This window comes from Scyliorhinus canicula, chromosome 4 (assembly GCF_902713615.1).
Source record: "Scyliorhinus canicula chromosome 4, sScyCan1.1, whole genome shotgun sequence".
In the NCBI taxonomy this organism is placed as follows: domain Eukaryota; kingdom Metazoa; phylum Chordata; class Chondrichthyes; order Carcharhiniformes; family Scyliorhinidae; genus Scyliorhinus; species Scyliorhinus canicula.
The window spans coordinates 229,481,062-229,508,555 of NC_052149.1; the positions used below are offsets into that span (position 1 = coordinate 229,481,062).

Below are 27,494 nucleotides of genomic sequence, written 5' to 3' on the forward strand. Positions count from 1 at the left end.
AAAGATGTGCAGAGTAGGTGGATTGGCCACACTAAATTGCCCCTTAATTGGAAAAAAATAATTGTGTACACTAAAAAATTTTTTTTTAAAATAGTTGTCCCTCCATCAATATCACTAAAACTTATCATCTGGTCATTACCACATTGCTGTTTCTGAGACTTTGCTGTGTGCAAGTTGGCTGTTGTGTTGTATTACATTACAATAGTGACTACACTTCAAAAGGTACCTATTTGATTGGAAAGCAGTTTGGAGTATTTTGTGGTTGTGAAAAGTGCTGTAGAACCGCCCCCCCCACCCAAGGCAAAGTTGGAATCTGTGGGATGCAGGGTACGTCAGATATTACATGGATCTGATGGAGGCCTTTAAGATTTTGAAAGGATTGGATAGGATAGGGCAGCACGGTGGCCAAGTGGTTAGCATAACCGCCTCACAGCGCTGAGGTCCCAGGTTCGATCCCGGCTCTGGGTCACTGTCTGTGTGGAGTTTGCACATTCTCCCCGTGTCTGCGTGGGTTTCGCCCCCACAACCCAAAAATGTGCAGAGTAGGTGGATTGGCCACGCTAAATTGCCCCTTAATTGGAAAAAATAATTGGGTAATCTAAAATTTAAAAAAAAAAGAAAAAAGGATTGGATAGGATTAGACGTAGAGGGAATATTTCCACTTGTGGACAAAACCAGTACTAGTGGTTATAAATATAAGCTAGTTACTGTTAAGATCCCTGTGGAGGATCCATAAATCCAAAGAACCAAATTTACTGAATGAGCCACACATGTAGAAATTACTGGACAACATTTCACTTTTTGTAACTTTTACTCTTAACACAAATCAGAATTTACTTGAAACACAAATTAACACGGCAAAACACTATTGATTTGAACTATCAATTACACCTGGAATAGCAAATATAACAAAGATGGAACTCGTGGATTTTCTAGGCAGTCTGCTTTGCCTAAATGGCACCTATTTCAGCCACAAAGTTCTTCCAAGCTCGGACCTTTCTTGGGCAGAATGCCGTGCCTTTCCTTCAAGGACAATTCTCCACGGGCAACAGCATCCGTGTAAACAAGATTTCCCCATAGAATCTTCTACATTGGTGCACTTCTTTCCTGAACTGTCTCAACTCTCAGCCCCTCTCAGTCCTGGTAGCATGGATCTACCAGAACCACCTTTACCTTTGCATGGTATAGCTGAAAATGAAACGGCAGCAGCATTCCTAACCATGCTTTCTGACCATTCAGGGATGCAGCTCTCTGATTCTGCCTGCTGATCATCTTCGCTCTCCAGCACTTCCCTTTCCTCTTTGTGCCTCTCTGTAACACGGCCTCTGTATTTTAACTTCCTTTATGTGGTACTGCTTCCAGCTCAATGATCACCACGTCACATGGACCAGTGTTTCTTCTTAGGCAGAAAATATAGTTGATCTCTTACAAGTGGTACAAACTCTTCAGATTTATTTTCAAACATTAAAAAAACAATTACACAAACATTTTAATGTAATTACAAATTTTTCTTATTTGTGATACTTCCGGGTCAAAGTTTGTCACATTTATTAATAAATCCAAGAGGGAATTCAACATACATTTCTCCACCCAGAAAGTAGTGAGAATGTGGAAGTCATTACTGCAAGGCGTTTCTGAGACCAATATCATGGATGCATTGAAGGGGAAGCTAAATAAATGCACGAGGGAGAGAGGGTTAGAATGATCCCTGTTTCTGTGTTGTGAACTCAATTTAAGAGAAATTTCAGGAAGAGTACTTAAGACAGAAATGTAACTTTTAAATTTAGTTTGGGTATATATCCCACAATTCATAAATGTCAGGGTACCCATAAATAGCACAAGTTGACTTTTTATTTCGCATAGAATCAGACAGCACAGATCGGAAGCCCTTTGACTTATTATACCAGTGCCAGCTCTTTGAAAGGGCTTATCCAATTAGTTCCACTTCCCACTGCCATTTCCCTTGACTCTACAATTTTCTCCTTTTAAACTAGTTATTGAATTCCCTTTTGAAATGCATTGAATTTGTTCCACCAACCTTTCAGACCTTGTGTTCCGGATTGTCATAACTGACTGCTTAATTATCATTTCAACTCGTTTCCTCTGGTTACTGAACCCCTGCCATTGAAAATAGAGTAAATAACTCTATCAAAACCCTTCATGATTTTGAATACCTCTATCAAATCTCCCCTTGCCCATCTCTGTTCCAAAGGGAACAATCACAACGTTTCCTGTCCCATAGCTGAAGCCTCTCATCCCTTGTATCATTCTAGTAAATCTCTGGCCCATCTCTGCCTAGACTTCTTGATACTCGACCTGAGCCTAATGAGTGACTTATAAAGGTTTAGCATAACTTCCGTTCTTTTATAAACTGTGCCACTATTTTTAAGCCAATGAACCCATATGCTTTTTTAATAAGAACAAAGAAAAGTAAAGCACAGGAACAGGCCCTTCGGCCCTCCAAGGCTGCGCCGATCATGCTGCCCATCTAAACTAAAATCTTCTACACTTCCTGGGTCCATATCCCTGTATTCCCTTCCTATTCATGTATTTGTCAAGATGCCCCTTAAACGTCACTATCGCTTCCGCCACCTCCTCCGGCAGCGAGTTCCAGGCACCCACTACCCTTTGTGTAAGAAAAACTTGCCTCGTACATCGCTTCTAAACCTTGTCCCTAGCACCTTAAACATATGTTCCCTAGTAATTGACCACTCTCCCCTGGGAAAAGTCTCTGACTATCCACTCTGTCTATGCCCCTCATAATTTTGTAAACCTCTATCAGGTCGCCCCTTCTACCTCCGTCGTTCCAGTGAGAACAAACCAAGTTTATTCAACCTCTCCTCATAGCTAATGCCCTCCATAGCAGGCAACATCCTGGTAAATCTCTTCTACACCCTCTCCTTCTGATAGTGTGGCGACCAGAATTGAACACTATACTCCAAGTGTGGCCTAACTAAGGTTCTACACATCTGCAACATTAATACCCTTAGCATGGTGGCACAGTGTTAGCACTGCTGTCTCACAGCGCCAGAGATCCGGGTTCAATTCCAGCCTTGGGTGGAGTTTGCACTTTCTCCCAGTGTACATGTGTTTCCTCCGGGTGCTCTGGTTTCCTCCCACAGTCCAAAGATATGCACGTTAGGTGGATTGGCCATGTTAACTTGCCCCTTAGTGTCCAAAGATGCACAGGTTATGTAGGGTTACGGGGATAGGGCTGGGGAGTGGGCCTAGGTAGAGTGCTTGTTTGGGGGATCGGTGTAGACTCTATAGGCCGATTAGCCTCCTTCTTCAATATATCTATGGTCATCAACTAGTCCTGCGACCCTAAAAGATTTCAGTATGCTGATCCATGATTGTTCATGCCCAATGCAACATAGTGTCTTACTTATGAGCCACAGGTGATCAACTAACAACAAAACTGTTCATCAAGTGGACAATTCCATTGCTGTTCTTGTACCACATTTAACAGTAACACTTCAGTGTCACTTTGCCTACTTGTAAATCTTTTTCTGTAATTGTCCTTCAAATGAAGCTTAGTTGATGGGGTCTCTTCCATTTTAGTTGTTATAAATTTCCAGCAGCTAATTAGTGAGCAAAATTATTAAGTATGATTCAAATTTATCGATTGAAGTAGGTCATTTCTCAGATGAGCTAAATCACTCCAACCGTTTTCTGAATATATTCTGTTATCATTTTTCCCCTCACCTTTTAAAAATAAGTTTCCGTTGCAATATAAATGGTTAATTTGTACATTTAACATTGTTATTATTGCTTATAAAGTTATCGTTTGTACATTTTATTAACAACATTGATGTTGTATTTTCAGTTGTAGGGTAGTGGGTGCCTGGAACTCGCTGCCGGAGGAGGTGGTGGAAGCAGGGACGATAGTGACATTTAAGGGGCATCTTGACAAATACATGAATAGGATGGGAATAGAGGGATACGGACCCAGGAAGTGTAGAAGATTTTAGTTTAGTCGGGCAGCATGGTCGGCGCAGCCTTGGAGGGCCGTAGGGCCTGTTCCTGTGCTCTCAGCCCAGCTCTGCAGCTTATCTATGTCCCTCTGTAACTTGTAACATCCTTCCGCACTGTCCACAACTCCACCGACTTTAGTGTCATCTGCAAATTTACTCGCTCATCCTTCTATGCCCTCCTCCAGGTCATTTATAAAAATGACAAACAGCAGTGGCCCCAAAACAGATCCTTGTGGTACACCCGAGTAACTGGACTCCAGTCTGAACATTTCCCATCAACCACCATCCTTTGTCTTCTTCCAGCTGGCCAATTTCTGATCCAAACTGCTGAATCCCATGCCTCCATATTTTCTACAATAGCCTACCGTGGGGAACCTTATCAAACGCTTTACTGAAATCCATATACACCACATCAGCTGCTTTACTCTCGTCCACCTGTTTGGTCACCTTCTCAAAGAACTCAATAAGGTTTGTGAGGCACGACCTACCCTTCACAAAACCGTGTTGACTATCTCTAATCAAATTATTCCTTTCCAGATGATTATACATCCTATCTCTTATAAACCTTTCCAAGACTTTGCCCACAACAGAAGTAAGGCTCACTGGTCTATAGTTACCAGGGCTGTCTCTACTCCCCTTCTTGAACAAGGGGACAACATTTGCTATCCTCCAGTCTTCTGGCACTATTCCTGTAGACAATGATGACATAAAGATCAAAGCCAAAGGCTCAGCAATCTCCTCCCTAGCTTCCCAGAGAATCCTACGATAAATCCCATCCGGCCCAGGGGACTTATCTATTTTCACACTTTCCAGAATTGCTAACACTTCCTCCTTATGAACCTCAAGCCCTTCTAGTCTAGTAGCCTGTATCTCCGTATTCTCCTAGACAACATTGTCTTTTTCCTGTGTGAATACTGACGAAAAATATTCATTTAGCACCTCTCCTATCTCCTCGGACTCCACGCACAACTTCCCACTACTGTCCTTGACTGGCCCTATTCTTACCCTAGTCATTCTTTTATTCCTGACATATCTATAGAAAGCTTTAGGGTTGTCCTTGATCCTACCTGACAAAGCCTTCTCATGTCCCCTCCTGGCTCTTCTTAGCTCTCTCCTTAGGTCCTTCCGAGCTAACTTGTAACTCTCGAGCACCCTAACTGAACCTTCATGTCTCATCTTTACATAAGCCTCCTTCTTCCTCTTGACAAGTGTTTCAACTACTTTAGTAAACCACGGTTCCCTCGCTCGACCACTTCCACCCTGCCTGACAGGTACATACTTATCAAGGACACACAGTAGCTGTTCCTTGAACAAGCTCCACATTTCAATTGTGCTCATCCCCTGCAGTTTCCCTCCCCATCCGATGCATCCTAAGTCTTGCCTCATCACATCATAATTACCTTTCCCCCAGATTTAACTCTTGCCCTGCGGTATACACAGGGTCCTCGGTGCTGCTTCTATTTTCCTTATTGAATTTATTCATAACAATGTGCTAAATTTTAGGGATCACCCATGGGCAGGAAAAGAGGCGGGTAGACCTGTAAACTGGGGCTCTGTGTGTTGGTGGTGTTCCCATGCTTGGCAACAAAATCATTGGCCGAGCTCGGGTGAGTGACCGACCTATCAGTGGTTCAGTTAGAATCATAGAATCACTATAGTACAGGAGGAGACCATTCAGCCCATTGACCCTCTCTGAAAGAGCACCTTGACTAAGCCCACTCCCCCACCCTATAACCGCACCTAACCTTTAACTACGGGGTAATTTAGCATGGCCAATCCACCTAACCTGCACATCTTTGCACTGTGGGAGGAAACCGGAGCACCCGGAGGAAACACACGCATACACGGGGAGAATGTGCAGGGACACCGCGCAGACAGTGACCCAGGCCTAGAATCGAACCTGGAACCCTGGAGCCTTGAAGCATCCGTTCTAACCACTGTGCTACTGTGCCACCCTGTCTGGGCCCATCACTGAATGCCTCCTCCTTGGCTGACGTGCAGCATCATTAGTGTCAATCGTTCCTTCTGGCACTTCTGTCAGGCAGGCAACTCGGGGGTTCCTTCTGGAGATGGATGGAAGTCTTGCCTCCTGCTAATTAAAGGACCATTCCCAAGAACTTAGGAGCAGGGAAAGCTGCCACAGGGAAAGCTGCCAAAGTGTAAGTGGGCTCACCCCCGAAATGTACGCTAGGGTGTGGGAAGCATGCCCTCGGATTTATTATCTTGTACTTTTGTCCCTTAATTTTGGATTCTCCCAGAAGTTGAGACATTCTCTCCAGAACTCTCCTGGCCGAACCGTTCATAATTTTGAAGACTTTTATTTGGTCGCTTACAAATGTTCATCTTTCTAAAGATGAATGCCCCAAACTGTTCAGTTCTTCCAATAGCTCTAATCTTTTAGTTCTGGTACTATCTTTGTAAGTTAGGTTTAATTATTGGTCAAGTAGGTGGCAAATGGAGCGTGTAATGTAGGGAAGTGTGAAATTATCCATTTTAGTAGGGAATATACAGTAAGAAGTCTTACCAGGCTAAAGTCCAACAGGTTTGTTTCAAATCACTAGCTTTCGGAGCACTGCACCTTCCTCCGGGAATGTGGAACAGAAAAATGTATGTCCACTTTTATTTAAGGGACTTTGGAGTATATATTGCTGCAGTCATATAGGGCTTTAATAAGATCACATTTAGAGTAACGTGTACCGTTTTGGTGCACTGTCCCAGAAAAGGATACACTTAAGAAGGATGCACTGAGGTTTACGAGTTTGATTCGGGAGGTGAGAGCACTGTTGCATGAGGAGCGATAGAGCAGAAGAAGCCTTTGTTCTGGAGTTTAGGAGAATGCGAGATGATCTAATTGAAATGTATAACATTTTTAAGGGGACTTGATGCCAAGAGCCTGTTTCCCCCATCTGGAGAGTTTTAAAACCAAGCGTTATAGCCTCAAGATAAGGGGTCAGCCATTTTCCAGAGGGATATGAATTTCTGGAACCGTCAACTTCAGAGACTGGATGTTCAGTCATTGAGTGTATTCGAGACTGAGATAGAGAGGACTTGGGGAATATGGGAACAAGAGGGAAAGTGAATTTGTTGTAGGTGGGACCTTTGTTTAATGTCTCCTTGATAGTGAAAAGGTTCTTCAATGCTGTAACTCGCCCGACTATTCTTCCTCTTGTACGTTGGCCACAAACAGGTCCCGGAACAGTTGCATGAATGGCTCCCACGTTCTGTGGAAGCCGTCGTCCGACCCTCGGATGGCGAATTTGATTTTCTCCATTTGGAGAGAGTCCGAGAGGTCGGACAGCCAGTCTGCAGCTCTTGGGAGGTCCCCATGCAGGAGGCCTCCTCCGCACCCACCCACTTGGCTCCTGGATCCATCCCCTTACTCGCTCGGCTGTTGCCGCCCAGTGGTAGAATTGTAGATTCGGGAGGGCTAGCCCCCCCCTGGATTTTGTTTTCTGTAGGACCTTCTTTGGGATCCTAGCATTTTTACCCCCCCATACGAACGCCATGATAAGTTTGTCCAGCGCTTGCTGGTGTACTGGGAAGATCTCGCTTTTGCTCATGTTGAGTTTGTAGCCCGAGAAGGCTCCAAACTCTTTCAGGAGCGCGATGATTCCGTCCATGCTGCTTTGTGGGTCCGAGATGTAGAGGAGCAGATCATCTGCATAGAGTGAGACTCTGTGCTCTCTACCTCCCCTTCGGATCCCCCTCCAATTTTTTGCTGCCCTGAGCGCAATTGCTAGCAGTTCGATTGCTAGTGCAAACAGCAGCGGGGACAGTGGGCATCCTTGTCTGGTGCCCCTGTGCAGCTGGAAGTATTGGGAGTTGGTATTGTTGGTCCATACACTCGCCATGGGGGCGTTGTATAGGAGCTTTACCCACGCGGTGAACCCTGTTCCAAGCCCGAACCGCTCCAGTACCTCTATGAGGTATTTCCATTCGACTCTGTCGAAGGCCTTTTCTGCGTCCAGGGAGACGATCACCTCTTGTGTTCTCTCCCCGGAGGGGGTCATTATCACGTTCAGCAGGCGTCTGATGTTCGAGGTGAGCTGCCTACCTTTGACGAAGCCCGTCTGGTCCTCTGTGACCACCTCAGGTACACAGTCTTCTAGCCTTTTGGCTAGGATTTTGGCCAGTATTTTGGCGTCTGCGTTCAGCAGAGATATGGGTCTGTATGACCCACATTCCGTTGCGTCTTTGTCTTTCTTAGGTATCAGCGAGATTGAGGCCTGTGCTAACGTGGGTGGCAGTGTGCCCCTAGCTAGCGAGTCTGTGAACAGAGATGGTCTAGTTAAGGGCTCAAAACCTGGGGTGGGAAACAACCCCCAAACTTTGTGAACATTGTCTGATCGTGCTTGACATCACTGCGGTATCTTCTGGGTTTCTAGTTTGGAGGAGGGAATTCCTCCTGCTTTGTACGGAGGGTTTGATTTAGATTCGACACAGATTTATGGTAAAAATCCCAGAGATAAAGTGCGTCCATTTTCCACAGTGAGTTGTATGACCCTGAATGCATTGCCTGAAATTGTGGGAGAAGCAGAGTCAACAGTAACTGTCAAAAAGGAGTTGGTTAAATATTTGAAAAGAACAAGTTGGCAGGACAATGAGGAAAGAGTGCAGCAGTGGCACTGATTGTATAGTTCTGATAAAGAGACGAGCACAGATGAGATGGGGACGTTAACCTTATTCTGTGCTGTATGATTCTAAATGCATATATGTGCTGATGCTCACTGGTTGAAAGAAGGTTTTGGCTGGGTTCCCATGAGCCTCGTTCATATTGAAGACTTGCACGTATATAATGGGCTTTGGGTGAGGCATCATAGGATGACTAGAGCCAAACTCCAGCAAAGGCTTGACACCTTCAGGACAAGGTGGAGAGGGGAGGTGGAAACTGGTGAGCCAGAGGAATGAGGGGGGGCGAGGGTGGTCAGGTAGTTCTTGGTAGTAACCTTTGATGCCGCCGTGGCTCTTGGCAACCTTTGTGGAATTGGCTCCATGAATGCTGTCTGTACGGATCAACCATTAATTGTTTTAATTTCACTTTCTCCCTAGATTTCCAAATGAAATTCTGTCAGGTCTGCTTGAAGTCATTGCCCCTTCGGTGAACTACTACCCTGATTTCTCCCATCTGAAAGAAACCTTTGGTGATCCCAAAGAGCGGGTCAGGTAAATCCAATTGAACCCAATTAATGAGTGTATGTTGCAACTTTTGTAAATGTGTGCAAAGAAATGGGAGAAGGATTCAATGGCATCAGATTTTAACAAGTATATACAACTCATTCATATCAGAAACCATTGGCTACTCCTTAGTTATGCTTGGCTAATTTAATTTTGAAATTCTAATATGGTGAGGAGTTCTATTGTGACCCGAAACCATTCTAACATGCGCAGTAAAGAATTATGTTAGTTTGCGTTTGGTATGTCACATTGCTTTTACTTTTGAAGCATTGAGAGAAGCCAAGAAAGAAAAATAACTCTTGCTTAAATCATGCCATTCATACCCTCGGGTGTCCCAAAGTACTCCATGGCCAATGAATTTTTATGCAGTGCAGTCTATGTTGTTTATTTACGATGACGCAACCACAATTGTGCACCACAAGGTCCTTCAAACAGCAAAGAGAAAAATGGGCAGTGTAGGGTTTTCTTTTAACTCTCTCTCGATGCTCTTTAGGGTGATCAGAGGCAAGATCAATAAAATATTGAACATGAAATCTCCGGAGGTTTATGGATAGAGATTGATGCAGCCCTTAAATCAGCAGTGTAAATTCAGAGTGATGAAATTGTTCTCCTTCAAGAAGACTAAGGGGTTAATCCTCCAGTGACATTACAAAGTAATTAACAGCACAAAAACAGACCATTCAGTACAACTTCTCAATGTCAGTGTTGATGCACCATGTGAGCCTCCCCCCATCCTTCTTCATCTAACTCTTATCGACATTTCATTTGATTCCTTTCTCCCTTACGTGCTTATCTAGCCTCCTTTAAATGCATCTCTTTATTCGCCTGAACTATTCCCTGAGGTAGCAAGTTCTACATTCTCATCACTCTCTGAGTAAAGAGCTTTCTCTGGAATGCTCTACTGCATTGATTAGTGATGATAACGATCCTAGCTCTGCCCTTGCCCACAAGTAGAAATGTGGAATTCTTCGACTGGCCCAGAGGCAGGGAACAGTGGCAGGCGAGCGCTAAAAATAATGTTACCGGTCCGTGTACTGGTTCCCTGGCTCCAACCCACCCACCCCCCAGGCTATTCCCTGGAGTAGGGATCGGGTGGGAGGTGGCAAAGCTACCTGCCCCAAGTGATGGGTAGCCAATTAAACTAGTTAATCGCTTAAATACATCTGGGGGCTACAGGTGCTCGCAGGTGGCAGGGGACAGCTTAGCTAGCTGTAGGCTGCCTCCCAGTAGCAGGCAAGGCAACTAGGCAGGACAGCTCAGTGGTCCTGTCTGCCTGCCAGGGATTGACAACAGCTGCAGGCTGCCTGTTGGAAGGGCACCATGGGGGTGATGCGACCATCAATTCACTCAGAGACTCGAGTTGAAGTAAACCGTGGTTTTAATCAGCTTACAACTTTGCCTGCCTGCGACTAATACAATACTGAAGGTGGTCCCGCAGGACTGCTGCTCTTATACTTCTTATAAGGGGCGGAGCCCGTACATGCTCCACATCTCCCCCTGTGGGTGAAGCCACACAGTGGCCCATAGATGGAGCCCACAGGATTAATAGCAAGGTACAATGCAACACAGTATAGTGGTGAATTAATAATGTTTATACATTCACCACAGGGGGCCCAGAAACAAAAGACCATTTTAAAATATTTTGCCTGAAAAGTGTTGAGAGAGGGCATTTTGGGTGTGTTGTGCCCTCTCACTGCCATGGCATTGTTCTGTTGTTTCCAAACTGGAGAACCTCCCATTAGCCTCCAGCTATGAGATCCCTCTCACTATCTTTAATTGGATGGCGAACCCCTCCTCTGGCCATTAATTGACCAATTCATTTACGAGATGTGGGTATCGCTGGCTAGGCTAACATTTATTGCCCATCCCCAGTTGCTCTTCGGAAGGTGGTGCCTCCTCGAACCACTGCTGTCCCCCCATTTAAGCCTAACAGGAAAATCCTTGTTTCTATTTCTGCTCTTATCAAATTGTTTCTTAAACTTAAAGACCTATTAAATCACTCTTCAGTCTTTTATTTTCGAGCGAAAAGAGCCCCACACATTATTATTGGTGTTCTGGTCAGTTTTGCAAAATATCACCTCAAATTTATTATAATTGCTGATTTTGTACATTGCGAGTGCAAAGAAACACTTCCAATAGTTTTCTCTTCTCTATATCTGGTTCCCACCGTTTTCAAGGCCTAGTTCCCCAGTAATCTCATTTTTATCTCAGCCCCTTATCTCCACAAAATAGCATTGTCTGAATTGGTCTTTTCTTCCCTTTGGAGCGATACCTTTCAAACTTGGCTAACCTCCCCAGCAGGTTTTCTGAATAGCAGCAATTCTATATCCTGTGCTTTGTTGTTTATAAATTGAACCAAATTCTCTCCTTTGAGCATCCCAGGGTTTTAAACCATCGTCTCGGTTTTCTTTAAAACTCGTATATGAAAAGTCCATCAATCCTTCGCCATTTGATCTGTTTTTGATGGTGTTGTGTTACCATCCCAGTTGATGTTATAACTGGATGGGTAGATCCCAGAATAGAACCCATACTCAAACAACCATAACTTTTACTTTATTCATCAAACGTGGAGGACAGTCCCAGGATCGGTGGAAAACATTTTTATTAAACATGGAAAATTGGATGATTGGTAGTGTCTCAGAGGGATGTGTAAACACTTTAGAACAGGTCGTTATTACGACTGAGGAAGTGTTCGGTGTGTTAAAAAGCATTAGGGTAGCCAAATCCCCAGGGCCAGATGGCATCTATCCCAGATTACTGAGGGAGACATGAGAGTAAATCACTGGGCCTCTGACAGGAATCTTTGTGTCCTCATTGACCACAGGTGAGATCCCAGAGGATTGTAGGTTAGCCAATTTATTTAAGAAGGGTTGCAAGGATAATTTGTGTAATTATAGGGCAGTGAACTTGACGTCAGTGATAGTGAAAGTGTTGGAAAAGATTTTCAGAGATGGGGGGCTGGAATTTCTGCCGGCGGGATTCTCACTTTTGCCTGCGCCAGGAGGTTTCCCGACGGCGTGGAGCTGCCCCACAATGGGAAACCCTATTGACAGGCCAGCGGAACGGAGAATTCCGCTGGCGGGTCGAGGCAGAAATGTGGCGGGGCGGAGAATCCAGCCCAGGATCTATGCACATTTGGAAGTGAATGGTCTTATTAGCGATAGACAGCATAGTTTTGTGTGAGGGAAGTCATGTCTCACTAATTTGATTAAATTTTTTGAGGAGGTGACAAAAATGATTGATATGGGAAGGGCTGTGGCTATTGCCTACATGGACTTTAGTAAAGCATTTGATAAAGTCCCGCATGACAGGCTGGTGCAAAAGATTGGATCACATGGGGTCGAGGTGAACTAGCTGGATGGATCCAGAACTGGCTTGGCCATAGGAGACAGAGAGTAGCAGTGGAAGGGTGTTTTTCCGAATGGAGGTCTGTAACTTGTGATGTTCCGCAGGGATCAGTACTGAGATCTTTGCTCTTATAATATATATAAATGACTTGGATGAAAACGTAGTGGGTCTGATTAGCAAGTTTGCAGATGATACTAAGATTGCAGGAGTTGCGGATAGTAATGAAGATTGTCAGAGAATACAACAGGATATACATGAGCTGCAAAATTGGGCACAGAAATGGCAGGTGGAATTTAACCCGGACAAATGCGAGGTGATACATTGTGGTAGATCCAATTCAGGTGGGCGCTATAAAATAAATGGCAGAACCATCAGGAGCATAGAGACACAGAGAGATTTGGGTGTGCAAGTCCACAGATCCTTAAAAGTGGCAGCACAGATGGAAATGGTGGTAAAGAAAGCATATGGCATGCTTGCCTTCATAGGATGGAGTATCGAGTATAAAAACTTGAAAATCATGTTACAATTATTTAGAACGTTGTTAGGCCACATTTGGAATACTGTGTCCAATTCTGGTCACCACACTACCAGAAAGACATGGAGGCTTTGGAGAGAGTACAGAAAAAGTTTACCAAGGTGTTGACTGGTATGCAGGGTCGAGGGTATTCGCTATGAGGAGAGATTGAATAAACTGGGATTGTTCTCCCTGGAGAGAGGGAGGCCAAAACCTGGTAGAATTTTATAAAATTATTAGGGGTATAGATAGGGTGAACAGTTGGAGGCTTTTTCCCAAGGCGGAAATGACAATTACAAGGGGGCACAAGTTGAAGGTGAGGGGGGGAAAGATTCAGTGGAGATGTGCGGGAGAAGTTTTTTTACTCAGAGGGTGGTGGTGGCCTGGAATGCACTGCCAAGAGAGGTGGTCGAGGCAGATACGTTAGTGACCTTAAAGACTTATCTGGATAGGCATATGAACAATTGGGTATAGAAGGATAGAGGCGGTTGGTCCAGATAGGACACGTGATCAGCGCAGGCTTGGAGGGCCAAAAGGGCTGTTCCTGTGCTGTATTGTTCTTTTATACCACAATGCTCCTTTATCCTCCCACAGTTTAACAATTAAGCACAGGTTTTAAGATGAAAATGAATAACAAAGCATGTTTAATGTTACAATGGTCTTGTTGACACACAAAGTCTCTTTGATGTACAAAATGCCAGAACAGAACTCCAATTTTGGTTAAGATCCTGCATTAGGGAAGCATGGTGGCACAGTGGTTAGGACCCAAGCTCAATCCTGGCCCCACACTGTACATGTGGAGTTTACACATTCTCCCGTGTCTGCATGGGTCTTACTCCCCACAACCCCAAAAGATGTGCAGGATAAGTTGATTGGCCCACTAAAATTGCCCCTTAATTGGAAACATAATTGGGTGCATTAAAGTTATTTTTAAAAAAGATCTCAGATTAGAACCCAGCTATATGCTTTTGGTATAACTGTGAGGCAATGTTATTGCACCACAGGAGTGGTAACACTGACCAGTAGAAAGCTTTTATATTAAAACAAACTTTAATTTGAACGCAGAATTAAGCACATTAGCAGCAAAGAAATAGCTTTACAGTTAACAGATACAACATCTCACTTGCTTCCTGAAACCTGACTCTACATTCCAATTAAGCAACCCATCCATTTTGAATATCACCTGTGTATAAAGTTTTTTTTTAAAAATAATTTTTATTAAGATTTTCACAAAATATAAACAACAAAACAACCATGGTAAAAACCCAAGAACAACAACCAACAAAAGCAACTACAAAAACAAAAAAAAAGCAAACAACAAAAGGGAAAGAGATAATCCGCCACATTCAACAAACCCATGTACACAATTCTCCCTCCCACCGAACCAAACCCCCACCCCAACCGGGTTGATACAGGCCTCGCATCCTTCCACTGAAGAAGAATCCTCCGCCAGGCTACTAGGGACGCAAAGGCCAGGACACTGGCCTCTTTTGCCTCCTGCACTCCTGGCTCCACTGCAACCCCAAAAATTGAGACTCCCCAGTCTGGCTTGACCCTGGATCCCATCACCCTCGACACCGTCTTTGCTACCCCCTTCCAAAACTCCCCCAGCGCTGGGCACGCCCAAAACATATGGGCGTGGTTCGCTGGGCTCTCCGAGCACCTAGCACACCTGTCTTAGCCCCCGAAAAACCTACTCATCCTCGTCCCAGTCATGTGGGCCCTATGCAGCACCTTGAACTGTATGAGGCTAAGCCTCGCACAGGAAGAGGAGGAATTCACTCTCTCCAGGGCATCCGCCCACGTCTCCTCCTCAATCTCCTCACCCAGCTCCTCTTCCCATTTACCCTTCAGTTCCTCCACCGAGGCCTCGTCTACCTCCTGCATTACCCGGTATATGTCCGAAATCCACCCTCCTCCAACCCACACCCCCGAGAGCACCCTGTCCCGTACCCCACGTGGGGGCAAGAAGGGGAACCCCTCCACCTGCCGCCTGGCAAACGCCCTAACCTGCATGTACCGAAACATGTTCCCCGGGGGGAGCCCAAACTTCCCCTCTAACTCCCCCAAGCTCCCGAACCTCCCCTCCATAAACAGGTCCCTCAACCTCCTAACCCCTACCCTGTGCCAGCCCAGAAATCCGCCATCAATGCTCCCTGGAACAAACCGATGGTTCCCCTGTATCGGAGCCTCCATCGAGCCCCCCACTTCCCCCCTATGCCGTCTCCATTGCCCCCAAATTTTGAGGGTAGCCGCCACCACTGGGCTCGTGGTATACCTCGTTGGAGGGAGCGGCAACGGCGCCGTTACCAGCGCCTCTAGGCTCGTGCCCACACAGGACGCCATCTCCATCCTCTTCCATGCTGCCCCTTCCCCGTCCATTACCCACTTACGCACCATCGCTGCTTTGGCAGCCCAATAGTACCCACAGAGGTTGGGCAGCGCCAGCCCCCCCCATCCCTGCCCCGTTCCAAGAACACCCGTCTCACCCTCGGAGTCCCATGCGCCCACACAAATCCCGTAATACTCCTGTTAACTCTCCTTAAAAAAAAAGGCCTTCGGGATAAGGATTGGAAGGCACTGGAACAGGAACAAGAACCTCGGGAGCACCGTCATCTTAACAGACTGCACCCTCCCCGCCAGTGACAGCGGTAACATATCCCACCTTCTGAACTCCTCCTCCATCTGCTCCACCAACCTTGTGATGTTGGGCTTGTGCAGCGGCCCCCAGCTCCCAGCCACCTGGGCTCCTGCCTGCTTCAGTGGGAGCCTACCAATCCCCTCCTCCTGATCCCCCGGGTGCACCACGAACAACTCGCTCTTGCCCAGGTTCAGCTTATACCCAGAGAAGCCCCCAAATTCACTAAGAATCCTCATCACCTCCGGCATCCCCCCACCGGATCCGCCACATACAGCAACAGGTCGTCCGCATAAAGCGACACTCGATGCTCCTCTCCACCCCGCACCAGGCCCCTCCAGTTCCCTGACTCCCTCAACGCCATGGCCAGGGGCTCAATTGCCAACGCAAAGAGCAAGGGGGACAGGGGACACCCCTGTATCGTCCCCGGTACAGCCGAAAGTACTCCGACCTCCTCCTATTCGTGGCTACACTCGCCATCGGGGCCTCATAAAGCAACCTCACCCAACGGACAAACCCCTCCCCAAACCCAAACCTTTCCAACACCTCCCACAGATATCCCCACTCAACCCTATCAAAGGCCTTCTCCGCATCTAATGCCACCACTATCTCCGCCACCCCTTCCACAGCCAGCATCATAATAACGTTGAGGAGCCTTCGTATGTTAGTATTCAACTGCCTTCCCTTCACAAACCCCGTCTGTCCTTGTGAATGACCCCCGGCACACAATCCTCTATTCTTGTGGCTAAGATCTTTGCCAGCAGCTTGGTGTCTACATTTAGCAGCGAGATCGGCCTATATGACCCACACTGCAGAGGGTCCTTGTCCCGCTTCAGGATCAAGGAAATCAGCGCCCGTGACATAGTTGGGGGCAAAGCCCCCCCTCCCTTGCCTCGTTAAAGGACCAGACCAACAGGGGGCCCAACAGGTCCGCATACCTTTTATAAAATTCGGCCGGAAACCCATCCGGCACCGGCACCTTCCCCGACTGCATGCTCCCTATCCCTTTAACCAGCTCCTCCAGCTCAATCGGCACCCCCAGTCCCTCGACCTGCCTCCCCTCCACCCTCGGAAATCGCAGCTTGTCCAAGAAGCGCCCCATTCTCTCTCTCTCTCTCTCTCTCTCTCTCCTCCTCCCCCCCCCCCCCCCCCCCCCCCCCCCACCGGGGGTTCGGACTGGTACAGTTCCCCATAAAACTCCCTAAAGACCCCATTAACGTCTACCCCCCTCCACACCACCTTCCCAACTCTACCCGTCACTCCCCCAATCTCCCTGGCCGCGTCTCGCTTTCGGAGCTGGTGTGCAAGCATCCTGCTCGCCTTCTCCCCATGTTCATACACCGCCCCCTGTGCTTTCCTCCACTGAGCTTCCGCCTTTCTGGTAGTCAATAGGTCGAACCTGGCCTGAAGGCTACGCCTCTCCCCCAGCAATCCCTCCTCCGGAACCTCCGCATATCTCCTATCCACCCTCACCATCTCCCCTATCAATCTCTCCCTCTCCCTCTGCTTCCCCCCTCTCCCTATGGGTTCGGATGGAAATCAACTGCCCTCTAATCATCGCCTTCAATGCCTCCCAGACCGTCCCCACTCGGACCTCCCCGTTATCATTGGCCTCAAGGTACCTCTCAATACACCCCCGAACACTCCCGACCACCTCCTCGTCTGCCAGCAGCCCCACCTCCAAGCACCAGAGCGGACGCTGGTCCCTCTCCTCCCCCAGCCCGAGGTCCACCCAGTGCGGGGCATGATCCGAAATGGCAATGGCAGAGTATTCAACATTCTCCACCCTCGAAACCAGCCCCCTGCTCAGGAAAAAAAAATCAATCCGCGAATAGGCCTTATGCACGTGGGAGAAAAACGAGTACTCCCTGGCCCTTGGCCTCGCAAACCTCCAGGGATCCACCCCTCCCATTTGATCTATAAACCCCCTCAACACCTTAGCCGCCGTTGGCCTCCTACCCGTCCGGGACTTGGATCGATCCAATGGGGGATCCAGCACCGTGTTGAAGTCCTCCCCACCCCCCCATGATCAGGCCCCCTACCTCCAGGTCCGGAAAGCGGCCCAACATGCGCCGCATAAACCCCGCATCGTCCCAATTTGGGGCGTAAACATTTACCAACACCACCCGCTCCCCCTGCAGCTTACCACTGACAATCACATACCTCCCGCCACTGTCAGCCACCACTCTCAACGCCTCAAACGACACCCTCTTTCCCACCAGGATTGCCCACCCCCCCCCCCCCCCCCCCAATTCTTCTCATCCAGCCCTAATGATGATGGGTGACTTGGCCCACCCATCCCTTCCTCAGCCGAACCTGGTCCGCCACTTTCAGGTGTTCCCCCCCCAAGGCTAGGTCCCCTCCAAGCCGCGCCCCTCCCTCCATAGCACTCCCGTGAGCCAGCTAACTTCTGCCGCTGACCCCGGCGACTCCCGCCATACCTCCGACTGCTCCCCACGTGGGACTACTCCTCTCCTTCGTCCTTCGTGCCCATCAGCAGCACCCCCCCCCCCCCCCCCCCCCCCCCCCCCCCCCGCTCTTGCGCGGGAAAATAACAGCCACCAAAGGCCCGCGCTTCTCAGCCCTGACCCTGCCCCCATTATCCCACAGCGCGGGAAACCAGAGAATAGCCCGCGCTTTCACCCTGCTCAACCCCGCCTCCTCTAGGGCAACTCCCATTGCCAGTCCCCACCACCAGCCCCCCGCACTCCCAGTTCTCCTCCCTGCCCGAACCCGTCGACCAGACCCAGACAAAAAGACATAACGACATCGCCCCACCCACCCTAAAGCCAACACACACCTTGCATTAAACAGAGAACCCCCCCTCCAGAGGAAAAATTAAACACAATTACATTATCATACAAAAACCCCCATCTTTGACCCTCCGTTTGAGTCCAGTTTCTCGGCCCGCACCTCTTCCGGGGATTCACTTGCAGGTGAACCACAGACGCGCCGGCTGCAACATGCCAAACTTTACGCTCCGTCTGTGGAGCACCGCCTTCTTCCGGTTGAACCCGGCCCTCCGCTTAGCCACCTCCGCACTCCAGTCCTGGAAGATCCACACCTCCGTGTTCTCCCACTTGCTGCTCCACTCCTTCTTGGCCCACCGGAGCACGCACTCTCGATCAACGAACCGGTGAAACCGCACCAACACTGCCCGTGGCGGCTCATTCGACTTGGGCCTTCTAGCCAGAATTCTGTGGGCCCCCTCCAACTCCAGGGGCCCCTGGAAGGACCCAGCTCCCATCAACGAGTTCAGCATAACGACCACATAGGCCGCCAGGTACGACCCCTCCAGCCCCTCCGTGAGGCCCAGGATACGCAAATTCTTCTGCCTCAACCGGTTGTCCAGCTCCTCGAACCGCTCCTGCCACTTTTTATGGAGGGCCTCGTGCATCTCCACCTTCCCCTCGACGGCCATGGCCTCATCCTCCCTTTCGGAGGCCTGCTGCTGCAGCCCCCGGATCGCGGCCCCCTGGGCTGTCTGAGTCTCCATCAGCTCTCTGGTGGTAGCCTTCAGAGACTCCAGCAGCTCCACTTTAAGCTCCTGGAAGCAGCGCAGCAGAGTCTCCTGCTGCTCCTGCGCCCACTGCCTCAGCTCCTCGAGGGCTCCGCCGGCCTCCATTTTGTTTCCCTTCCCCCGCTTTTCCGGGGGCGCTTCCACTGCTTTACTGCTCACCCCACTCCTGGTCCGGACCATAGGACCCTAGGGACCTACTCCAGACCCCTTCCCATGTCGGGATTCATCGAAGAAGTTCCGTTGGGGGCCCTGAAAAGAGCCCCAAAGTCCGTTTTTAGCGGGAACTGCTGAATGTGCGGCTTAGCTCCACATAGCCGCATCCGGAAGTCACCTGTGTATAAAGTTGATAACAAGGGTTTACTTATCTTGGTGTGGAGTCCTTTGAGCGAGGGTTCCTGGCACTGTGAAGCAATAGTGCTAACCACTGTGCTACCGTGCCACCCATAACTGTGTATGGGGAGTGTAATGTTATATGCGGCTGCGGCTTGTGAGTCCAAAGACGTGCAGGTTAGGTGGATTGGCCATGATAAATTGGCCATGATAAATTGCCGTTAGTGACCAAAAAGGTTAGGTGGGGTGATTGAGTGACAGGGATAGAGTGGAAGTGAGAGCTTAAGTGGGTCGGTGCAAACTCGATGGGCCAAATGGCCTCCTTCTGCACTGTATGTTCTGTGTTCACTGTTGCCTATGGCGCTGAGGACCTGGGTTCAATCCTGGCCCTGGGTCATTGTCCATGTGGAGTTTGCACATTCTCCTCGTGTCTGCGTGGGTTTCACCCCTACAACCTAAAAGAAGTGCAGGGTAGGTGGATTGGTCATGCTAAAATTGCCCCTTAATTGGAAAAAATAATTGGGTGCTCTAAATTTATTTTTAAAAATTGCATTTGCTTCCCTATTGCCATCCTGACTCACCAAATCACCTACCACTGCTATACTCCAGAACACACTCAAAGATGCCTGTTTCCTCAGAAAGGATACATTTATTAATACTCCAGCTCTTACATGGTTTACGGGCAGGGTCTCCTTCCCTTCACGAAAGCCATCCCACTCAGCCACACAGTTCATCACCCATCGTGTCGAAAACTGTCCCCACACAGTATTGCTCTCACCACATCCGATTCTCCCCCAACTACTACAATACCTCTGTTAAGGAAAATCCTTTTTCATGGAATAAACTCGGGCCTGACCCATATTGTATAAGTGGGATTTACCTGTATTACACCTAATGAACTTTGGTGACCACGCAATATTAATGAGAGCTGTTCTTGTAATTGGGATGCTTTGTTATCAAAGCAGATATGAATGGGGTTGTGCAGTAGCTATTGGGTGGATATTTGCAAAATATTTCAAAACCATTCTCTGCTTTTGAGATCTGTAGTCTTGCTGTAAATTACTTTAGGTAGGGTTCATAGAGTGCATCAGAAGAGAGAATGCTGACCTCAATATGAAAAGAAAGTCAAGAATCTTCCTTTCATTTCAGATGGAGAACAAAGCAAAACCTGGACTATTGCTTTTTAATGATGTATGCTCAATTGAAGGGCACCTATTATGTACAGGTAAGGGAGCTCACAATCATTCTTTATAGTTACCTCCTGCTTTAAAGAGAGCTCTTCCCGTCGGACAAAATTTGTATAGATCAGAGTAATGCAGGACACTGCCCGTGAGCCGTTTGTAGCAGCTGGTTTATGGTTCTCCGGAACCTTTTGGTCAATTACACATTGATTTGTCCATTGAAAAGTTTCAGGCAGCAATTAGGTCGTTACCCTGAGTTGTTAAAGTAATAACATTGCTTTTCACAAGCACTTAGCAAGACCACAATGTAATATTGTATGCAATGAACCTTTGGGAATTCTGATGGTAATATTTTGGTAATGTGATTTTGTATGTGCCTGCAAAATCTTTTCAAAATATATTGAATGTTCATTCCTACATGACAATACAATGGTCTCCTCTCATTCAGATCATTGTGTCTGTGCTGTCTCTTTGAAATAATTATTCAGTTCAGCCACGTCTTCTGCTTTTACCCCCTAAACCTACAGGTTTTTCCAATTCCAGGACTAATCCTATATCCTTTTTAATGTTAATCCAGAATATGCTCCACCACTTTCAGGCAGTGCATTCGAGTCATCATACGTCATTGAGAGTGGGGGAAAAAGTCCCCATTTTCCCTTCCTTCTTTTGTCAGTATTATTTGCATTATATTACAGAAATGTGGTTGATAATTAACGGCCCAATGCAATGGCCTAGCAAACCACAAAATATATTTAAGAAGGCAACTCATCACCACCTGCAGGATAATTAAGGATGACTTATAAATGCTGGTCCACATCCATGAATGAATTAAAAAAATAAAGTTTGTCGTATTTTTCTCTAGATTGAAGAGCTTGCTGAAAAACCTGGGTGCAATTCTCCGTTTGGGACACTTGAGTGTTGACGTCAGATTTGAATTGCTTTCGATTCGGGTTCCCTTTGGGAATGCTATTTCCAGAGCAATTCAGGACATGCTAATGGGCCAGCCCTCTGTCCGCATTAATTTAGGGCAACTCTCATTCCCGCTGACGTCGGATTCGCTGGAAATCGCTGGGGGCCGGAATTGGGGCTGGCATAAGCACTCTACTCCCCACACACTCTCATTCCAGACAAGAAGATGGCTCCAGTAAGAGCCGCACCACGCTTCGGGGGCGCAGAGCTTGGAAGGATGTTGGATGCGGTGGAGGAAAGGCAGGACACCCTCATCCCCAGGGTGGGCAGGAGGCTACCCGCAGTCATTAACGGGGCCTGGGCAGAGGTGGCCGAGGGGGATGGTGCAGGAGAGGGGCATTCCCGAGGCGGAGGTGCGCATGTGATAACAAAGTGAGTCCCAATGCAAAATGATGTCCTTATAGGAAGTGAGTCACTCCTCTCCTCCAGAACACTCCTTCCCAAGATCATAGAACAGCGCAGCACAGAACAGGCCCTTCGGCCCTCGATGTTGTGCCGAGCATTGTCCGAAACCAAGATCAAGCTATCCCACTCCCTGTCATTCTGGTGTGCTCCATGTGCCTATCCAATAACCGCTTGAAAGTTCCTAAAGTGTCCGACTCCAATATCACAGCAGGCAGTCCATTCCACACCCTAACCACTCTCTGAGTAAAGAACCTACCTCGGATATCCCTCCTATATCTCCCACCCTGAGTCTTATAGTTATGCCCCCTTGTAACAGCTACATCCACCCGAGGAAATAGTCTCTGAACATCCACTCTATCTAACCCCCTCATCATCTTATAAACCTCTATTAAGTCGCCTCTCATCCTCCTCCGCTCCAAAGAGAAAAGCCCTAGCTCCGTCAACCTTCCCTCAAAAGACCTATCCTGCAAACCAGGCAGCACCCTGGTAAATCTCCTTTGCACCCTTTCCAATGCTTCCACATCCTTCCTTTTTCATAGAATTTACAGTGCAGAAGGAGGCCATTCAGCCCATCGAATCTGCACCGGTTCTTGGAAAGAGCACCCTACCCAAGGTCAACACCTCCACCCTATCCCCATAACCCAGTAACCCCACCCAACTTTGGGGCAACTTTGGACACTAAGGGCAATTTAGCATGGCCAATCCACCTAACCTGCACATCTTTGGACTGTGGGAGGAAACCGGAGCACCCGGAGGAAACCCACGCACACACGGGGAGGATGTGCAGAGTCCGCACAGACAGTGACCCATGCCGGAATCGAACCTGGGACCCTGGAGTTGTGAAGCAATCCACAATGCTACCGTGCAGCCCTATAATGGGGTGACCAGAACTGCACACAATACTCCAAATATGGTCTCACCAGGGTCATGTATTGTTGCAGCATAATCCCGCGGCTCTTAAACTCAAGCCCCCTGTTAATAAACGCTAACACTCTATAAGCCTTCTTCACGGCTCTATCCACTTGAGTGGAAACCTTCAGAGATCTGTGGATATGAATCCCAAGTTCTCTCTGTTCCTCCACATTCCTCAGTACCCTGCCGTTGACCCTGTAATCCGCATTCAAATTTTTCCTACCAAAATGAATCACCTCGCACTTATCAGGGTTAAACTCCATCTGCCATTTTTCTGCCCAGCTCTGCATCCTATCAATGTCTCTTTGCAGCCTACAACAGCCCTCCACCTCATCCACTACTCCACCAATCTTGGTGTCATCAGCAAATTTACTGACCCACCCTTCAGCCCCCTCCTCCAAGTCATTGATAAGAATCACAAACGCAGAGGACCCAGCACTGATCCCTGTGGTACACCGCTGGTAACTGGCCTCCAGTCTGAAAATTTTCCATCCACCACCACCCTCTGTTTTCTATGTGATAGCCAGTTACTTATCCAATTGGCCAAATTTCCCTCTATCCCACACCACCTTACTTTCTTCATAAGCCGACCATGAGGAACCTTATCAAACGCTTTACTAAAATCCATGGATACGACATCAACTGCTCTACCTTCATCTACATACTTAGTTACCTCCTCAAAGAATTCAGTCAAATTTATGAGGCAAGACTTACCCTTCATGAATCCGTGTTGACTATCCCGGATTAAGCTGCCTCTTTCCAAATGTTCATAAATCCTGTCCTTCAGGACCTTTTCCATTAACTTACCGACCACCGAAGTAAGACTAACTGGCCTATAATTACCAGGGTCATTCCTATTCCCTTTCTTGAACAGAGGAACAACATTCGCCACTCTCCAGTCCTCTGGCACTATCCCCGTGTCAGTGAGGACCCAAAGATCAAAGCCAAAAGCTCAGCAAATTTCATCCCTTGCCTCCCAAAGAATCCTTGGATATATCCCATATGGCCCAGGGGACTTGTCGACCTCAGATTTTTCAAAATTGCTAATATATCCTTCATCAGAACATCTACCTCCTCCATCTGCCTGTATCACAATCACATCCTCAAAAACATGGCCCCTCTCCTTGGTGAACACTGAAGAAAAGTATTCATTCAACGCCTCTCCTATTTCTTCTGACTCCATACACAAGTTCCCACTACTGTCCTTGACCGGCCCTACCCTCATCCTGGTCATTCTTTTATTTCTCACATTAGAGTAAAAAGCCTTGGGGTTTTTCTTGATCCGACCCGCCCAGGACATCTCGTGCCCCCTCCTAGCTCTCCCAAGCCCTTTTTTTTAGCCCATTCCTTGCTACCTTGTAACCCTCAAGCAACCCAACTGAACCTTGTTTTGTCATCCTTACATACTCTTCCTTTTTCCTCTTGACAAGACATTCAACCTCTTTTGTGAACCATGATTCCCTCACACAGCCATTTCCTCCCTGCCTGACAGGGACATAACTATCAAGGACACGCAGTATTTGTTCCTTGAACAAGCTCCACTTTTCATTTGTGCCTTTCCCTGACAGTTTCTGTTCCCATCTTATGCTCCCTAATTCTTGCCTAATCGCATCATAATTACCCCTCCCCCAATTATAAACCTTGCCCTGCCATATAGCCCTATCCCTTTCCATTGCAATAGTGAAAGACATCGAATTGTGGTCACTATCTCCAAAGTGCTCTCCCACAAACAAATCTAACACTTGGCCCGGTTCATTACCCAGTACCAAATCCAATGTTGCCCCCCCCACTTCTCGGCCTATCCACATATTGTGTCAGGAAACTCTCCTGCACACACTGTGCAAAAACTACCCCATCCAAACTGTTCGACCTATAGAGGTTTCAATCAATATTTGGAAAGTTAAAGTCACCCTGACAACTACCCTGAGACCTCCACACCTATCCATAATCTGTTTTGCAATTTCTTCCTCCACATCTCTATTACTATTTGGGGGTCTATAGAAAACTTCTAACAATGTGACCGCTCCTTTCCTATTTCTAACTTCGACCCATATTACCTCAGTAGGCAGATCCCCTTCAAACTGCCTTTCTGCAGCCGTTAAACTATCCTTGATTAGCAATGCTACTCCTCCACCTCTTTTACCACCTTCCCTACTCTTACTGAAACATCTATACCCCGGACCTTCCAACAACCATTCCTGTCCGTGTTCTAACCATGTCTCTGTAATGGCCACAACACCGTAGTCCCAAGTACCAATCCACGCTCCAAGTTCACCTACCTTATTCCGGATGCTCTTTGCATTGAAGTAGACACACTTCAACCCACCTTTCTGTCTGCTGGTACACTCCTGCGACCTTGATACACTCCTCAGTACCTCACTACTCTCAACACTGGCTTCTGGACGACAGCTCGTTTTCCCATCCCCTGACAAATTAGTTTAGTTTAACCCCCCCCCATGTTTCTTGACTTTTTTCTTTCAGAATCACCAACAGGCCAGGCCGGCCCGTCTGGGTTACCTTGCCCCCAGTACACCCCGGAGAACCAGTCCGGGATGACACCGACTTCTCAGCACTGCATTCACCTGCACGGCACCCTCCACCAACAAAAGCCTATCACATCAGTGGAGTATTTTTAGTGAAGAGGCTCCTAGGTCACTATGTGGTGCTCACATCACACATGCTGCAGACATCAGGTGAAGTTAGGGACTCCAGAGGGAGCTTACAGTTGGAGGGCTTCCCGATCCCAGGAACCAGCTGTAGTCTGGACAGGTTTCGCGCATCTGGAAAGTATGATCCCGTCACTGGTGGAGATGCAGATACAGAGCCAGCATCTACAGGAGGGGGTGTCAGCAACTTTCCTGTGCCTGCAGGTGCATTTGGAGGAGTCCAACTGCCTTGAGGTGCAGGAGATGGTGCCGGCAATGCATGTTATCTAGACCAACACTGAACGGGTGGCATTCACTGTGGAAGCAGTGGCTCAAAAAGTCACAGACATGGGTCAAGGTGCCCAAGGCTTGGGACAATGACTGAGACTCAGGACAGCAGAGCCCAGTCACTGGCAACCATGTCCCGGGCCCACATGGACGTTGCTGCGGAGCTCCATAGCTTGGCCCAGTCACAAAGGTCATGGCTGAGGGCGTTGAGAGCATTGGCTGGGTGCTTACTGACCTGGGCCAGTCACAGAGGGACATGACCGTGGCACAGAGACTCACTCACTCGCTGAGTGGCATGTCCCAGTCTCTATGCTCCATGGTTGAGGGCATTGAGATAAAAGCAGGCCTCTCGGAATGGCAGTGCCAGGTGAATCTAGAAGCCTCTGGAGCTCTCACCTCCATCCCATGGAGTAGCACAGGGGCCATTGAGCAGCCCGAGTCAGGAGGAAGTGATGGGGCCTGTGCTGGTGCCTCCCACAGGGGAGGTTTGGAGGTTGGCTATACTGTGTAGGAGGATTTAACGGGTCAGAGGCTCCGGGACAGTTGAAAGTTGCACCTGGGGTCCCCCCACCACCACCACCACCCCAAAGAATATATGGGCCTGTGAGATGGATTGACCAGCACACATACAGGGATCACTCGGGCGGACAATGGGAGGTGATCCTGAAGGCAGGAGTCAGACTTTGTCAAACGATGAGAAGCACCATAACTAGCGAGTTCTTATCCTCCATCCCATGCACAAAATCTGCTGATACTGCCTGCCCAGGGCCCACACACTGTTGTGATGCTGGTCGGACCCTTGGAGGGGGAGTTGACATGGTGGGATGGAGTGAAGGGAGGAGAGACAGTGTAGAAGTTTTTTCAGAGGCTAAGTGTTGAGCTGGCTTCCACGTGAGGGATCCCCCTTTTAATTACGACTCAGCTAACATACGGACTCACGGAGACAACTCCGGTAAAGACATTCTTTAGTTGCCAACGTACGATAAGGGAGCAATCTGGGGCACATTGACTTGACCTTGCTTTGCTTTAGATTCAACAATTGAACAATTTCCAAAACTCAACAGCCCTGTCTCAGCTGGACTTGATCCAATCTTTGTGGCTGCAGATTACATAAATTGACCAATAAAATTGCTTTGCAAATGACCAGCTCATGCACCTGTGGGGCCTCATTCATGGTGTTCCGATGTTTCCCAGACTCTTCTTATCAACTGTCCTTGATGCTTTGTATAAACAGTCATCTTTATCTTACTTCTGTCTCTGAATGGTACTATAGTAACATTGTCTAATTAGCCAAGGCTGTTTGGAGGTGAGAGTAAGGAATATTCCTGCTGGTCTGGCCAGCCTGCATTCTGGATGTGTCTGTCCTTCCTAGAAATGTGGTCAAGTCTGGTTGGTTTATGTCCCATCATGCTCAGTGCACAATTCACTATCCGCGGTGCCCTACCCAGAAATGTGTTCTCTGTTACTCAGGTTTATGTTTGTTTGCTATTGACCCTGTTGGTCCTGATAATTGAACAATCCAAGTATAAAGGTGTATGCTGGATTACGTACGACTTGTGTAGATTAACTTTACGCCCTTTCGGACAGGGAAGGAT

General features: G+C 47.9%; 1 protein-coding gene across 1 annotated transcript in view; it reads left to right on the forward strand.

The window, feature by feature from the left end:
* Nucleotides 1-27,494, forward strand: part of mgat4b (alpha-1,3-mannosyl-glycoprotein 4-beta-N-acetylglucosaminyltransferase B) — a 366,555-nt gene that overhangs the window by 249,129 nt on the left and 89,932 nt on the right. Inside the window, exons 6-7 of the mRNA XM_038796210.1 lie at nt 9,024-9,137; nt 20,649-20,724. Of these exons, the coding sequence (XP_038652138.1) occupies nt 9,024-9,137; nt 20,649-20,724 (190 nt within the window). The remainder of the gene's footprint in view (nt 1-9,023; nt 9,138-20,648; nt 20,725-27,494) is intronic.